The 17,322-nt window shown below is 39.0% G+C and overlaps 1 protein-coding gene across 4 annotated transcripts in view; it reads left to right on the plus strand.

The window, feature by feature from the left end:
- Positions 1–8,956, plus strand: part of LOC137078306 (sex comb on midleg-like protein 2) — an 80,561-nt gene extending 71,605 nt beyond the window's left edge. For 2 of the 4 annotated variants that reach the window (XM_067445486.1, XM_067445489.1), the window contains exons 14-15: positions 5,865–6,022; positions 7,703–8,956. In XM_067445486.1, coding sequence (XP_067301587.1) covers positions 5,865–6,022; positions 7,703–7,828 — 284 coding nt within the window. In that variant the 3' untranslated portion in view covers positions 7,829–8,956. The remainder of the gene's footprint in view (positions 1–5,864; positions 6,023–7,702) is intronic. The other 2 variants (XM_067445487.1, XM_067445488.1) reach the window with 2 other exon arrangements.
- The last annotated feature ends 8,366 nt before the right edge of the window (positions 8,957–17,322 follow it).

Raw genomic sequence — 17,322 nt, forward strand, 5'->3', positions numbered from 1 at the left:
GTAAATAATTGCAATATCTAAATTATATAAAATATCTTAGTTATCTACTAATAGATAACTTACTAATCTAATTTTATAAATAATTATTGTACCTAATAAAATTTCATAAAATGTAAAATATATAAACAATAAGAATACTTATTTTGTGAAAAATAATAGGCTAAATAATAAAAATTAAAAAATATATTTTTAATTTTGTAAGAATTCATTTTTATAGAAATATAATAAATGTTTTTATATTTCTATAATAAAAACAATCAAAATAAAACACTAAGAAAAGGTCAAATATGTTATGTTTACCTGCATGTAATAAAAAATAAAAAAAGTGACGTGTTTGGATATTAACTTAATATAAGCAAAAAATCTTAAATCTGATCTTTTGTTTTGTGCCCATCAAACTAAAAGAGAAAATAATCAAACCACTGTTGATTTGTATTTTCACTTTTCACTATTTAAATCATTGGATTTTTTTTCACAGTAAAACATGTGCTTGTCCGGAAAAAAGTTTGATTTTTATTTTTGATTAAAAAATTGTGTGTGTGTGTGTTGTAAATATAATTTATTCTGAAGCAATATTCTTACAAATGTTCAATCAGCTTTGACATATTTAAATCTGCATATTTGTGATATTATATATATATATAGAATCATTTCAAATTTGTGATATTTTTATCTTTCATAAAGGGTATTTCCCCCTAATCTTACTAAAGGCTGTGCTTCAGGTTTAATTTTATATTGTTAAATTTGATAAATACATTAAATTAAAATAAGAGATTATAAAGGCTGTTACCAATCAAATTAAATCATTTACACTGAAAAATAACAACTGCGTTAAATAATGTTTAGAGATTTGTAGTTTTGAATAGACACATAAGAAATGTTGGAAAGAAATGTTTAAACATGAAACTAAACCTCCAGTAGGTGGCAGCAGGTGGCCGTCTTAATGAGCGAGTCATTGAGTCGTTCATTCAAACGATTCATTCAAACGCTGAATCATTTAGTAACACACTTGTTGCTGTGAGACGCGTTACAGTTCTGCAAATGAACGATTTTCGCTGCTGAAATAGAACAAAAACACTAAATATTGCATCTATAATGTAAGTGACTTTAAGTGAATGTTAATTAGTTGTTTATGGAGCTGTTTTATTAAATCAGTGTCATTTTCAGTCGTGGTGGTATTCAGGAAAACGCTCTAGTGTTGTAATTTCTCCTCGAGAAGCTACACGAGTGTCAACAGCACGACCTTATTATCGTTAGTTCATTATATACTATCGATCGCCACTTACAATAAATTAATGCACAATCATTCTTGCCTTTTGGTGATTCGCTAGTTATTTTTTGTTTTAATCGGGCTCTTGTCCGTCAGGCATGTAAAATTCTCTTTCACTTGTCCCTTCAAAAAAAATCCACTTCAGGGTATCCGCGGGGTCTTGAAAAGTCTTAAAAGGTGATAAATCAATTTTGGGAAAATTAAGACCCTTATAAAGTATTAAAAAGTCTTATCACGGCTTTATAAAGTCTTAAATTTTGAAAGTATTTTGTTCAAGCTTTGTCAAAAGAGTTTGACTCCATAAAGTATTTATGAATATATTTATTTTCATCCCCATAAATATTAAAAAACAACGGGGCGCTCAGTCTGAGATCGGCTCGGAGCGCGCGCGCCACGGATGGAAATTAGCACCGCCACCAGCCAAATGCGGCGGATTTTGAGTTGTGGCGGGTAAAATCGCTTCACCTACCGAGCTGTTTCACCTGTTTGTAAACTTTGTTCAATGCATGCGAGTGCTGCCGTATGTGCGCATATAACCAGTCGTTTTCTCCGTCATCACTCGCGTGAAGACGCGCTGTGAGACTCGCGCGCTGAGAGAAGACCTGACGCTGTGCATCATCCGAGAGCGCGCGCGTCTCACAGCGCGCAAATATTGAGTTTTCTTTCAAATCTTGCGCTTAAACGGACAAACTCACACAAGAAGTATGTCAACATGTCCATCTTGATGAGTATCCTAGCAGACATAGTCTGAATATGCCTTAAGTGAACTGTATAGTATGCACAGTCGAGAAAGACGAGCATATCCCTGCCTCAGGTCTTAAAGGCGCAGTAGCCTTTACTGCTGTCTGAGTGATGTCCTTATATTTAGTTTGACATTAAACAATGCTCTTGATTGAATAGCTTTTGTAAGTTTAATTAATCTTTCATTTAAACAGTTAAATATGCAGTTATTTTACATTTGATTACTTTATTAAATTTCTGTACCTTTCTGCAGGCCAGTAGGCCTGTACATTATTATTTAATGTACACATGAGTGAGGTCGAGTTAAACATTTTAGTTTGAATTTTATTTTTCGGTTTTCGGCTTTTGTTTCTTCTTTTTTTGTTTCGGCCAAGAATTTTGATTTCGGTGCTTCCCAATCCCTACTGACAATGCTCAGTATGTTGTCAACACGCTTCAAAGATGCCAGAATGAATAGTTTCATTCTTGGGACTAAAAACCATATAACTGGAAGCCATACAAGACCACAAATCATCGTGAAAATGTGAGTATTTAATTGAGACTTGAGATTAAATAAACTGCTGAAGTATTGTAGAGCTTGTAGTATTAATTTGTTAAAAACAAAAAAGTGGCTGGTAAAAACAGTGAGTGGTAGACTTTGAAAAAAGTTAATTTCCATCCCTGGCGAGCGCTGTCTACGGGTGACGTCATGTATTTTGCGTAATGCACAGTTAGGTGATGTGTCTCCCTCCATACGTTGTAAAAAAGATATGCAATATAAACAATACAAAATTGGCCTACAATTGAGATTTTAAGTCTACATTCGATTACAACTGTTTATTAAAGGTTTGTTGCCGATTAGAACTTGAAGTGCGATGAGGTCTTAAAATATTTTGAGAAGGTCTTTAAAAAGTCTTAAAAAGGTATTGAAATTAACTTCAGGACTCCTGCATATACCCTGCACTTGTCCCGGACAAGCGTTAATGTCGAGCCCTGTACTGTTACAATAAAGGGCTCGATATTAACACGTGCCCGGGACAAGGCGATTTTTTGAAGGGACAAGTGAAATAATTTTTCTTGACAGATGGACAGTTGGATTAAAACGCCAATAACAAAAAAAAAAAACTAAATAATCCCCAATTTTTAAGAATAATCCTGCATTCATTTATTGTACGTGTCGATCAATAGTGGATAATAGAATAATATATAATGAACTGACGGTAACAATGCGGCGCTGTTGAGGAGAAATCACAACACATGAGCGCCGCTCACACTGAGAAACTGCGCTAAACATTCAAAAATAGGAAGTTTTTATATTTATAACATATGATGTATGAGGTGTGCCGTTTTGCTGAATACCATCAGATTTCAGATTTATACTTTATTGTCCTCAGTAGAGGAAATTGGCTTCCAGAGACTGTACCAGGTGCAACAGTCAACACACATAACATACATACTGCACGTAATACTCATATTATTGATCACATAAATATAAACATACACAGATGGCATCGGCAACAAAACCTGTACCATGTAAATTCGGTGCTCTTATAGTTGATAGTACAAAACCTTTCCCTAGGCATGATTTTTTTACTAGGCAGCTGTCTGTATCTACGGCCTGAGGGAAGAAGGATGAAACATGAGTTGAGGGCGTGACTAGGATTTCGTATAATAGTTTTTGCTCAACGAATGATAGCAGTGTTATTTAGGAGATATAAGCATTCAAAATGTACAGTCTCCCACTTCCGTTAAAACGAATCTCAGACTTTGGTGACATCATCGCAGACTTCACTTTCTCGTCAAATCTTCTGTCCAATCAAATGCTCTCTAGAATCTAAAGCCCCGCCCCTTACGCTGCTGAAGCGGCGGCTGAAATCGGTCAGTTGTTAACACACATTTACTCATTTCTACATGGTGAAAGGCACAGAGCATGCTATATATGTGATAGGAAACAATTCAGAGTAAATATGCTTTCATTTGAGGCGAATGAAGTCTGTTTTCACGTTAGTTTCACGCACCACAGCAGCGCGCACACACACACACACATCCCAACGGCTTTGGTCTAAAGTTAGACTACAGACACGAGAGCGCAGCGCGGATCATATGCGCGAGTCGGCGCAGACAACAAACATATCGACCCATTTGAATTCTGCACTGAATGCTGCATTTCAAAGCGATATGGAGGAGATTATGATGATACACGGTTAGAGGAAACTGGCTTTACCAAACAGAGAAAGGCTCTAGTCAAACTGTATATTAACGAAACACTATTGGCTGTTTCAAAAAAGAGGAGGAGCTGCTAACAGCTGAAGCCGTTTCAGGGGAATTTACATCAACACATTGAATAATGCGGCGCGTTTTAAAGCACTTCAGTGGGCCTTTAAAGGGTTAGTTCACCCAAAAATGAAATTGATGTCATTACTGACTCTCCCTAATGTTGTTCCACACCCGTAAGATCTCCGTTCATCTTCGGAACACAGTTTAAGATATTTTAGATTTAGGGCGAGGGCTTTCTGTCCTTTGAATGTAAGTGTATGCACACTATACTGTCCACGTCCAGAATGAAAACATCATCAAAGTAGTCCATATGAGACATCAGTGGGTTAGTTAGACTCTTTTGAAGCGTCGACAATACATTTTGGTCCAAAAATAACAAAAACTACGACTTTATTCAGCATTGTCTTCTCTTCCGCATTTGTTTTCAAACCTCAAATAAAGAATCAAACGGTTATGAATCAGCAGATTGATTCGTGATTTATATCGCCAATGTCACGTGATTTCAGCAGTTTGCCAGTTTGACACGCGACCCGAATCTTGAATCATGACCGTTTGATTCTTTATTTGAGGAACACAGAAGAGAAGACAATGCTGAATATTGTTTTCGTTTAATTTCAGCAGCGAAAATAATTTCAAGCAGCAGAACCGTAACGCGCCTCATAGCCACAGTGTGTTACTGAATGATTCAGTGTTTGAATGAATTGGTTGAACCAAAGATTCAATGACCTGTTCATAAACGTCTACCTCATTCTTGAATGAATCAGCCGTTTAAATGAATCGACTCAATGACTCACTCATTAAGACTCACCTGCTGCCTTCTACTGGTGGTTTAGTTTCATGTTTAAACATACTTCCCAACATTTCTTATTTGTAAAGGTAAACGCCCCTTACCTGCTGATTGGCTATGTTTGTTATTCGACTCGGCCCGAGTCCTTTTTCTAAAACGGTTTTGAAATAACACTTACCCCACCTTTAATGTCGAGCCCTGCAATATATGCTGATTATTTCAGTTGTATCGCCATCAAACTGTATTTCAGAAGAACAAACCCTGTTTTCGCTGGTATGGCACCTTTAAAGCCAGCATGAAATGGAAGTTGAGATCGTCTTTTTCTCCTTATTGTGACGTATATCCGAGTAAAACGGCCTCTGAAATTAGAAAAAATGTAGGGCGTGGCTTGATTTCGTCCTTTGGGAACTGATTGGATCGTTGGAAGTTGGGCGTTGCTAACAAAATGGAGGCAGATTTGAATGGCCTCAGCGACAGGCGTCAGAGAGGCGACAGAAATGAGACCGAGCGCGATAGCCCTGCCCTCGTGCCATAGCACATGACCGGGAGAGAAGAGAAGCCGTTTCGAGGGGGAGGTTAATGTATTTGGTTAAAGATTATAAGAGTAAATACTTTTTTTTTTAATTAATGAAGTGCACAGATAAATCTTTTATAGTAAACGCTACAATATTACATATTAAAATACGAATGGTAAAATTTGATTTAATGCCATCTTTAAGAGCTTCACGGCTCAGAAAGCATCAGAGACTGAGACAGACAGGCTGGAGAAAGCGCATTAGCTGCAGATCAAACCTCTTCCTCTCTGTCCAGCAGCCAGCTCTACCACGGGTCCCGAGGCGGCGGAGCGAGACCTTCCCAAAACCCCCGGCAGGAGTCCGTCGTCCTGGTCCATAGAGGAAGTGATGCAGTTTGTGCGGGACGCAGACCCCACGGCCCTGGCACCGCACGCAGATCTCTTCAGAAAACACGTCAGTGATTTACAGCGACCTTCACGCGCTCACGCTTTTATATCTGCCTCTAAATCAAACACAGCGTGAGGGAGAGCGGGAACATGCATCATCTGTGTTTAGACTTAACCGGCAAGATTCACATTCTCTCTCACACACACACACACACCATCTGGACAGACTCACAGCTGAGAGAAACAAAGTAACAGCGCTACTAAATCAGCTAAATATTCAAATAAACTACTTTTTATAATGCAGAGAAGTTGCAGTTGTAGCTGACACTGGAAGAGTTTGATTCTGCTCTGTGAATATAACAGACTGGGCCGTCTGACCAATCAGAGCCGATCAATCACAACAGACTGGGCTGTCTGACCAATCAGAGCCGATCAATCACAACAGACTGGGCCGTCTGACCAATCAGAGCCGATCAATCACAACAGACTGGGCTGTCTGACCAATCAGAGCAGAGTAGATCAATCACAACAGACTGGGCTGTCTGACCAATCAGAGCAGAGTAGACCAATCACAACAGACTGGGCCATCTGACCAATCAGAGCAGAGTAGACCAATCACAACAGACTGGGCCACTTGACCAATCAGAGCAGAGTAGACCAATCACAACAGACTGGGCCACCTGACCAATCAGAGCAGAGTAGACCAATCACAACAGACTGGGCCATCTGACCAATCAGAGCAGAGTAGACCAATCACAACAGACTGGACCGTCTGACCAATCAGAGCAGAGTAGACCAATCACAACAGACTGGGCCATCTGACCAATCAGAGCAGAGTAGACCAATCACAACAGACTGGGCCATCTGACCAATCAGAGCAGAGTAGACCAATCACAACAGACTGGACCGTCTGACCAATCAGAGCAGAGTAGACCAATCACAACAGACTGGGCCATCTGACCAATCAGAGCAGAGTAGACCAATCACAACAGACTGGGCCATCTGACCAATCAGAGCAGAGTAGACCAATCACAACAGACTGGGCCACCTGACCAATCAGAGCAGAGTAGACCAATCACAACAGACTGGGCCATCTGACCAATCAGAGTAGAGTAGACCAATCACAACAGACTGGGTCATCTGACCGATCAGAGCCGATCAATCACAACATACTGGGACGTCTGACCAATCAGAGCAGAGTAGACCAATCACAACAGACTGGGCCACCTGACCAATCAGAGCAGAGTAGACCAATCACAACAGACTGGGCCATCTGACCAATCAGAGCAGAGTAGACCAATCACAACAGACTGGGCCATCTGACCAATCAGAGTAGAGTAGACCAATCACAACAGACTGGGTCATCTGACCAATCAGAGCAGAGTAGACCAATCACAACAGACTGAGCCATCTGACCAATCAGAGCAGAGTAGACCAATCACAACAGACTGGACCATCTGACCAATCAGAGCAGAGTAGACCAATCACAACAGACTGGGCCGTCTGACCAATCAGAGCAGAGTAGACCAATCACAACAGACTGGGCCATCTGACCAATCAGAGTAGAGTAGACCAATCACAACAGACTGAGCCATCTGACCAATCAGAGCAGAGTAGACCAAAATTACAGAAGTTTATTTTTTGGGTGAATGTCCCTTTAAGTGTATGAAGGATCAGGTGATATAAATCGGAAGCTCTGATTGGCCACCACTGGTGCTGATGTATTCTCTGATTGTTCTCTCTGTAGGAGATCGATGGGAAAGCTCTGATGTTGCTGAGGAGCGATATGGTGATGAAGTACATGGGGCTGAAACTGGGGCCGGCGCTCAAACTCTGCCATCACATCGACAGACTGAAGCAGGGCAAGCAGTGAACACACATCTCACCTCCACACACACACACACACACACACACACACACACACACACACACACACACACACACACACACACGCTGCTACAGAGGCTCGGCGGACGCGCTCAGAACACACACAGCATCTCTCCTGGGCGTTCACTTCCAGCCGGAGCACACACACTGAGGAACACTAGTGCTGCTCTCTGAGAAACGGCCGTCGTTCTCCTCGTCAGGAAGCAACAGGAAGTCAGCTCTAACCTCCGCCATTTTGCCTCCCCGAAGAAGAAGTCGAGGCTCTACGGGCCGATTATCTCCGCCATAATGGCCGCTTTCCAGTTGGATTCATCGCTCTACCTCCCTGTGACCTTACAGCCACTGAAAATCTTTTTTTTTTTTTTTTTGGGCAGTACCATGTCATCAAACCCGTTTCTTCCATCGAACGCAGAAAAGAGACGTTTCGAAGAATGTTCACGGTGCTCGTTTTCATACAGTCGGCAAGTAAATGACGGCAAAGTTCATATTTTTTACCGAACAAACCCTTGATTTTGAAAGATAAAAATGGGTTTCGCTGCACACATTCAAAGGGTCAGCACATCAGAATAACACTCTCCAACAGAATGAATTATGAATGAATGTACCAGTACAATGTTTAGCCTTTAATTACCTAATTTAATTGCATTTATAATTTCCATCCATTTGGACCGTTTAAACAAAGTAATAAACTTTAAAGTGATGTGTCAGTCATACATAAACCAAAAACAGGTACGATTTCTGCTCTCCAAAAATAGCGTGGCATAGTTTATTATTAAAGGTGCACTATGTAGTATTTTTGCAGTAAAATATCCAAAAACCACCAGGCCAGTGTTATATATTTTGTCCAGTCGAGTTCTTACATTATTGTAAAAAACGTTAAATGTAAATTGTGAGTAAATTGCTATTTTAACCAATGAGCCGGGACGTGTGAGGGAGTCGCCTGTCAATCACATCACATCTGCGTTACCCTCAGTTCATACTAACACTCACAACATTAAAGATATTGTTGCAAAAACAAGTAGTTGTACGAGATCTGGATTTTTATATCCAGATAGCAATATCACAAGAGCAAGAGAGTTTTCACAAATTTGAGCATGATGCAAACATGATATTGCTTTAAAGGGATCCCCTGGTGTTGAGACTTGTATGGCTTAATATAACATAAATGATGTCTCTTACTGAATTATGTGGTAGAAAACCCATGAAAGATCTACGTTATTTTAAAAATCGATTTTATATTTGGACCATGGGCGGCGCCATTTTGTTTGCGTTCTAGGTTGTTGACGTAGATTGGTTGAACTCCTCAATCAGCTGGCGTTACCCGTAGCTATTTTTACCACAATGCAACTCGAAAATTGTTTCAGAGTTAAACAAAACCAATGAATTGCTTTGTAATTGTACTTAAAACACACTCAAACATACATGTGCACACAAACTCTCTCTCACAGACTCACACACCCCAACAGATCAGCGTGAACACACGCAAACCAGACCCACGAGAGGAAAATAGCAACGCGAGAGCGCATCTGTGCAGCCGCGAGCGCATTTGTACACCGCGAGCGCGCATTTGTACACCGCGAGCGCGCGAAACAGTATTTAGGGGCGGAAATGAATACTAGCGCAAGCCCCTGCTGCCTAGCGCGCACAACTGCAAATGAGCGCTCGCGTGACTACCCAACACTCGCTCGCTCCTCGAGTTGACTTTTGACACTTTGAGGGCGGGGCAATGACTTTTGTCTTCCCACCTGTGATTGGTCATTTGGTCACTCTTGTTTAAACATGTAGCAGGACTAGGACAAGGCACGTTTTAAGGAACCATTATGTCGGACCCTGAGTAGGTAATTAAATTTTTAAGTCTTTGTGTTTCGAGTGCAATATATTCAATATATGAAATTGTATTGTACAATTTCGAAGGTATTTTGTTTACAATCATCTTGAATAGTTTGTATAGGACCTTAACACCAAAAAAGATAAGCTAATTTAAGATAAAGCTGGCTAACCCATAAATGTAGGATGTTAAAGGTTAGTTTTGACCTACATTGAAAATATACAGTAAATAAATCATCGCTGAGTAGCATTTCTAGCTACTTAAAGCTAGTATGCTAATGTATAAACAAAGCAGCGTAAATGCAATCTTTGTGATTGTCTGTTTTGCGCGCTTGGGTTTATTCGCGTGCTCGTGGTTTTCGTGCGCGCGACTTTTGACTTCATTTAAACGCCATACACACACACACACACACTGCGTGCGCGCATACATAACCCTCAATCACTATTCCCTGTGTTGATATCATAGATAGACTGTTGATATGCAGTAGTTTAACTGTAATGCCTAATGTGACCAGCAGAGGGAAATATCTAGGTAGGACGATGGGATAGGGTAACGTGAGGAAGAGAGGCAGGATGTTTTGGTGATGATAAATGGGATTGGTTTGTGCATTAAAGTTTGAGCACAAGCTCAGTGAATTAACCTCAATCTTTAAACTTTTTTTTCTTAACTCATTTTTAAGACACAAATAAGATTCCCTACTTTTGTTCAATAATACAACTTGAAGGAGTGAATGAAGACGATCGAGTGTGTGAAGTCGGACAGCTGTTTGTAAATCAGCTGAATGACTGCACTCGAACATGTCCACTATGGTGTCGGACAACACTACAAATGGCCGTCCCTTTAAATAATGCCCTATTTCAGGGTATAGGGGGTCGATTTCAGATTCAGCCCCTGTCGTGGAGACTGAGCAGCCCAACATCTCGATTGAGACAGCGCAGTCTGTCAGGTGTGTGTGCCCGGCCGCCTATCTGTTTGTGACTTGTGTAGGTGAGTTTGTGTGCACATGTATGTTTGAGTGTGTTTTAAGTACAATTACAAAGCAATTCATTGGTTTTGTTTAACTCTGAAACAATTTGCGAGTTGCGTTGTGGTAAAAATAGCAACGGGTAACGCCAGCTGATTGAGGAGTTCAACCACTCTACGTCATCAACCTAGAACGCAAACAAAATGGCGCCGCCCATGGTCCAAATATAAAATCGATTTTTTAAAATAACGTAGATCTTTCATGGGTTTTCTACTACATAATTCAGTAAGAGACATCATTTATGTTATATTAAGCCATACAAGTCTCAACACCAGGGGATCCCTTTAATACAAACATGACATTATGTATTTGTAATTTTCCAGTTCAGACGCATCTTCTGCACCTCCACCAGTGGATTCTGTTGTTAATGATGTCATTGGATCGGTATTACGGCTCTATATATAGTGTGTGTTATTCTAATTATGTTTATTGATTGATTTAAAATAAGTCATTTGTCGGGCAGTAATGTGGATCTTTATGAATTTAAGGAGTGCAGGTCTGGTCTGGGATTAGGTGGTCTTGACTACAACACTAGTGTATATACAGCTAGAGGTCTACCGATAGTGGATTTTACCGATAGCTAGGTTGGACCTCGCTTGCCGATAACCGATTAATCGACCGATAGTTTTTAAAAAGATACTAGATTAAAATATAATAAAAATACATAAAATAACAGGTAAAAAAGCAGTGCTGAACTTTAATACAAGAAATTTTAAAAAGTACTGAACCATGAAAATGTGTTAAATTTCATATGTAAATATGAAAATATTAAAATGAGTTCTGACAGAAAAAAATTCCACAGAAAATTACTAAAACATTAAAATATTACACATAAATGTTTCTTTAGCTATAACCTAGAAACATGTGTGTAAATGTCAGGTAACAGACTGAAAGTCCCATTTATTAGCAATGATGTATTTATCTAGCTTACATGAACTAAATGCATTATGTAATGCACATTTTACAGCATGTATTAATATTCGAGCAATACAATTCTACCTTAATCATTCATATTAGTTCATAGTGCATAAACAGGTTAACAGATAAAACTAACAATGAATAATATTTCTACAGCATTTATTAACCTTACTTAATGTTACAAACTGAATATTATTGTATTATATTAAGTGTTATAATTTCATATAAATCCAAACAGTTCGCTTTTTTAGAACACAACGGTTTTCTTATCAAAATAACAACATATGTTTCGACGTCTGATGCGTTTATATTTCTGTCGGATGCATGATACAGTTTCTCACATCAAAAGTTTCTCAGTTACATCGTTTTAAATGCTTGAGGTAACCGCTGCTGCTAATATTAGCGTCCTGTCAGCCTCGACGACAAAGTACATATACTGCTGTTCTTCCCCTGCTAAAGCATCTGGTCAACAAATCAATGACTTTATAATGATTTGGCAACATGTACTGAAGTGTTCTGTATTCACACCGTTTCTCTGTTGGTGTTTTAAACGCGCATCAGATGTGTCAGTGCTGTGAAGCGGAGCCTCGCGTGTCCTCATGTGTTAATGTAAACAGTGATAGTTTTCATTTGTCCTCTAGAGGCTGCTCTCGCGCTTTATAATGCCAGCAGACCCTTCTCAGAGCTCTCGTAGGCTACTGTGTAATGACAGCAGCCTTCTCAGCCGCTCCCGCAACGGACGCAAACCAGAAAAACTATCGGTATTGATTTTTGCCGATAACCGATTCTTCCACCAATCAGCTATCGGTGCCGATTAATCAGCAAATCCAATGAAACGGTCGACCTCTATATACAGCTTTATCATGACGTGTGTATATTAGTCCTGTCCAAATTAGCGTTAACGCACGATAAATTTTTTTCATTTAACGTGTGAAATATTAAACGCAATAAGGCCGTGTGTCCACCAAAGTGTTTTTAGCCAGCTGTAAAAGCTAAGCTCTCTTCTGAAAACGCCTGGCTGTCGCCGTTTGGTTTTTTCAGTTGAGACAGAAGTGTTACTAGCGTCTCATTTCACAGATAGCTGGATTCTGGATTGTTTCTATATGAAAATGTCGATACAGTGTAAAGTGTTTGCTCTGGCTCGTTGCTCTGCTCATCTGTTGACGTTGTACGAGCAGAATGTGGCGGTTGGTCGGTGCTGTATTTGTCCCGCCCCTCCTCCACTGTGATTGGTCACCTAGGTAAAAAGGGGCGGTGATGAGTGCAGCGTTTTATTAAAAGTTGAACATTTATCGACTCTCGGTGACCAATTAAAAATGCAGAGAGCTCAGCGATTGAGATATATATATTACACGCTCAATCGGTGAGCGCTCTGCATTTATTTTTTATCGGTCGCCGATAGCTGATAAATGATCAGGGCTCGGCATTAACGCTTGTCTGGGACAAGGATTTTTTGAAGTGAAAGAGCATTTTACTTGTAGTTGATTAAAATGTCAAAAAAACAAAAATATCTAGGGAATCACCAAATTGCAAGATTGATTCTGCATTAATTTAGTGTAAGTGGCGATCGATAGTGGATAATTATATATAATGTATAATGAACTGACGGTAACACGATGGCGCTGTTGAGGAAACTGCTGTAAGATTTGAAATGTGGAGTTTTTATATTTATTATGACAACATATGATACAGTTAAACAACATCAACATGTTTTCCTGAATACCATCACAACACTGATTTCATATGACTGTTCTATTAACACTTAATTAACATTAAGTCTCTTACATTTTAGATGCAATATTGACTGTTTCTGATCGATTTCGGCTGCGAAAATATTTCTAAGATCAGATCATATTTCCACATCAGAACCGTAACGCGTCTCTCAGCCACAGTGTGTGTTACTGAATGATTCAGTGTTTGAATGAATCGGTTGATCCGAAGATTCATTGACCTGTTTGTAAACGACTGGCTCATTCTTGAATGATTCAGCCGTTTGAACGAATCGACTCAATGACTCACTCATTCAGAACGGTCACCTGCGCCACCTACTGGCGGTTCAGTTTCATGCTTAAACATTTCTTATTTGTATATTCCAAAAATATTTAAAACAATCTCATAACATTATTTAATGCAGTGATAAAATTAAATATAAAATATGTCAAAGCTGATTGAACACTTCGGAATAAGTTATATTTACAACACACACACACTAAAATGACAGATTTACTTGCCCGAAGGACAAGCACGTGAGCAGGCTTAATGTCGAGCCCTGTATATATACACACACACACACACAAAACACAAACTTATATAAATATGATTAAATCACGATTAATCGATTTGACAGAACTATTTAAAACACTGAGATTGTGAATATAGAAATCTGAGCCGCTTCATTCATGTATGACTGACAAAGACGCATCACATTAAGTTTATTAGTTTATGCTAAAACTCTACAATCCAAAAGAATGGAAATTTGAGCTTCAATCCGGCCCATAATAATAATAAATCCATCACTGAGCAGCCAAACGCTCTTCTGCACTGATAAGCGATCGCTCTGTCACATGCTGTGTTTCTCCTCCATCTCTACTCATGTTTGTCTTTAGAGAAGTGAAGGACGGGAAAACTCTTTCAGTGTCACGGGCGTCGATGTTCCAGATCGCTCTGTTTGACTTGGCTTCGGTTTTGTTCCAGAAACTGGCCTTGACGTGGAGACGTTATCTGGGGAATGTTTGAGGGTGATGTGCGTTACGAAGTGTTGTAAAGTCAGCCTGACATCTACACCTGCCGGAGGACAGGACTCAAGGACAGCTCATTTCAGTCAAGCATTGCTTGTCATTGAACTGCTAGAAATATCACTAAAATAGTGGGAAGTTGATGTGATGTGAACGCCGGTGCGCCGGCCTCGACGTTAATGTTGACATTGTATCATTTGCTTTGATAGATCAGACGTCAATGGTGTATTATGGGTTTAACCATAAAACTCAGCAACAGGAATGTACATTTTTGTAGAGAAGAACTATTTTAAGCTAAACACGTTGTATACGGAGGTGGGAAATGTGACGATACGTTACGGATTGGTCGTTGAATATATCTTGTACTGCCTTCCTGCGCTTTTTACCGGGAGGAAATGTCCATTTTAAACAACTAGGTTCAAACTGCCTTGCTTTACTTTGAGACTTCTCAGGTTGTTTTCCATCTTTTGTAACGTAGCATTTCAAGTTAGTCGTGAATGTGATCGTTTAGACTTTTCTGTTTCTTTGTCGACCTTTTTTTGTTTTGTTTTTTGTAAACAAATGTATTCGTAAACGTCGTGCCATATAGATTAAGCAAATGATTGAATATCAATACTTGTGTCATGACATGTTCAGAAAAAAACACAAGGTTCGTTCTTGATACCAGAGACGTTTTTAATCATGAAATTTTTAAAGCTAATGCATTCGTCACATACACGTTTTCAACATTTTAAATGATACAAATAATAAATAAATAATTTAAAAACATCACCAGACTCTCTTTTTTCATTCTTTTACCCATTCAGTTATTTACAAAAGGTATTCATGATTAAAAAAAAAAAAAACAACAACATTCAATACTTAAAATTTCAGTACCTATAAAAGATTTGGAGGGTCGTCTGCCACGCGAATGAACTCACATCATAGAAACGGTCATGGTGTATTCATAACTTCATCTGGCGCTCATGCTGATGGTGATGATTGGGGTTGCAAAGGGGCTGAATTTATGGAAACTTAACAAAGATTTCAGAAAATTTACACAGAAAATTTCCTAAAAATCCTGGAAAGTTGACAAAAATTCTGGAAAATGTTAAAAAAGAAAGTGTCTAAAAATTATGGAAACATTTTTAAAAATCTGAAAATTTCCGCACACAATTTTTTTTTTTTTTTGAAAAAAGGAATTTTTCTCATGTGGTCATTTTTCACATTTTTTGGAAAGTTTCCACACGAAAAAAAAAAAAAAAAATACTGGAAAATCTGATGGAAAGTTTCCAATAATTCTGGAAACTTTCCAAAAAATCTGGTAGGAAGTTTCCAAAATCGTTGAAATTTTTCAAAAATTCTGGAAACTTTCCAAAAATCTGCTAGAGAGTTTCCCAAAAAATCCTGGAAAGTTTAAAAAAATCCTGGAAAGTTAACAAAATTCTGAAAAGTTTTTTTAAAAATCTGGTAGAAAGTTTCCAAAACTTCTGGAGAGTTTCTAGAGACTTTGCAACCCCAATGGTGATTGTTTTTTTTCTTTTATGTAGATCTGAAAGAGTGAAAATATATCACATGCTGGCTGGGAAATGATTTAAGGCTTTACAGTTAAAACACACACACACACACATTTCAGTACTGACGGGAAGAAAAACAGGAAAATTGCACAGCAGTTCATCAAATGTATTTGCTGTTAATAAACCAATACTTCAGAGTACTGTGTGAAAACAGAGGAAATGTATTTTGAGAGTTCAGTCGGATCTTTCCTGGCTCAATGTGAACGGAGACGCCTCCCTGACTGCCAATAAACAAACACATAAACACGAGTCGGCACATTTCATACTGACAGGTCAAATAAATCCTGCCTCATTTTTCTTTCTTTCTATGGACTATTCCGCGGGTGTGTCTAGAATCTCATTCTGCTGAAAATGGCCTGAAGGAACGTCTCCTCTGAGCCAATCCATCATATAGTCCTCGCATCTTCATCTGTGACCAAATTACACTCATCTTGGTTTGGCCGTAGCCCAAGCCCAAGTCAAACGCTTCTTATTTCGCTGTGGAGATGCCCTTACGTTTGGCAGATGGTGTCTACTTTTGAAAGTTAGCAGTAAATTATTTTAAATAATACACGCCGTATGGAATGTAACATTTGCTATAGAATATTTTTGATTTACTAAAGTTCACTCACATTGTTTGGAAATTATATTTTGGGTGAATTGTCAAGAGCATGTGCTGGACATATTGCACACAGATATTAAATAATCTCTTCAAAAAGGAAAATACAGTTCATATTTATCAAGCCTCTGAGAACTACTCACAAGAACACTGCTAAGAATTGACTTAAAGGATTAGTTCACTTTTAAATACACCTTTGCTGATCATTTCCTCGCCCTCATGTCATCCGAGTTGTCCATGTCTTTCTTTCTTCAGTGGTAAAGAAATGAAGGTTTTTGATGAAAACATTCCAGGATTTTTCTCCATATAATGGACTTCAATGGGCCTCAAACGGCTCAAGGTCTAAATGACCGTTTCAGTGCAGCTTCAGAGGGCTTTAAACGACACCAGACGATGAATAAGGGTCAGATCCAAACAAACCATCGCTCATTTACACACAAAATACAAAAGTGGATGTTTGAGAAGCACAAATCCTGGCCGTGCTCTGTTCTGTGACGTCACGTGATACACAATTACGCTGAAAAGATCCCGGCACGCTTGACATCGGCAGAAGTACCAAGTCAGAGTTTACAAGTGTTTGTAAAAACGTTTTAAACGATAAAGTGACACAAAGATGTGAATATGTGTGTATGGTCCTCCTTCCACACGCTTGTAAACACGGACTCGGTTCTTCCGCCTACGTCAAGCGTCACAAACGCACGTCACAGAACAGAGCACGGCGAGCATTTGTGCTTATAAAACTTCAACTTTTGTATTTTGTGTTTAAATGAGCGATGGTTTGTCTAGATGCGACCCTTATTCATCGTCTGGTGTCGTTTAAA

The sequence above is a fragment of the Pseudorasbora parva genome, chromosome 6 (assembly GCF_024679245.1).
Source record: "Pseudorasbora parva isolate DD20220531a chromosome 6, ASM2467924v1, whole genome shotgun sequence".
NCBI classification, from domain to species: Eukaryota; Metazoa; Chordata; class Actinopteri; order Cypriniformes; family Gobionidae; genus Pseudorasbora; species Pseudorasbora parva.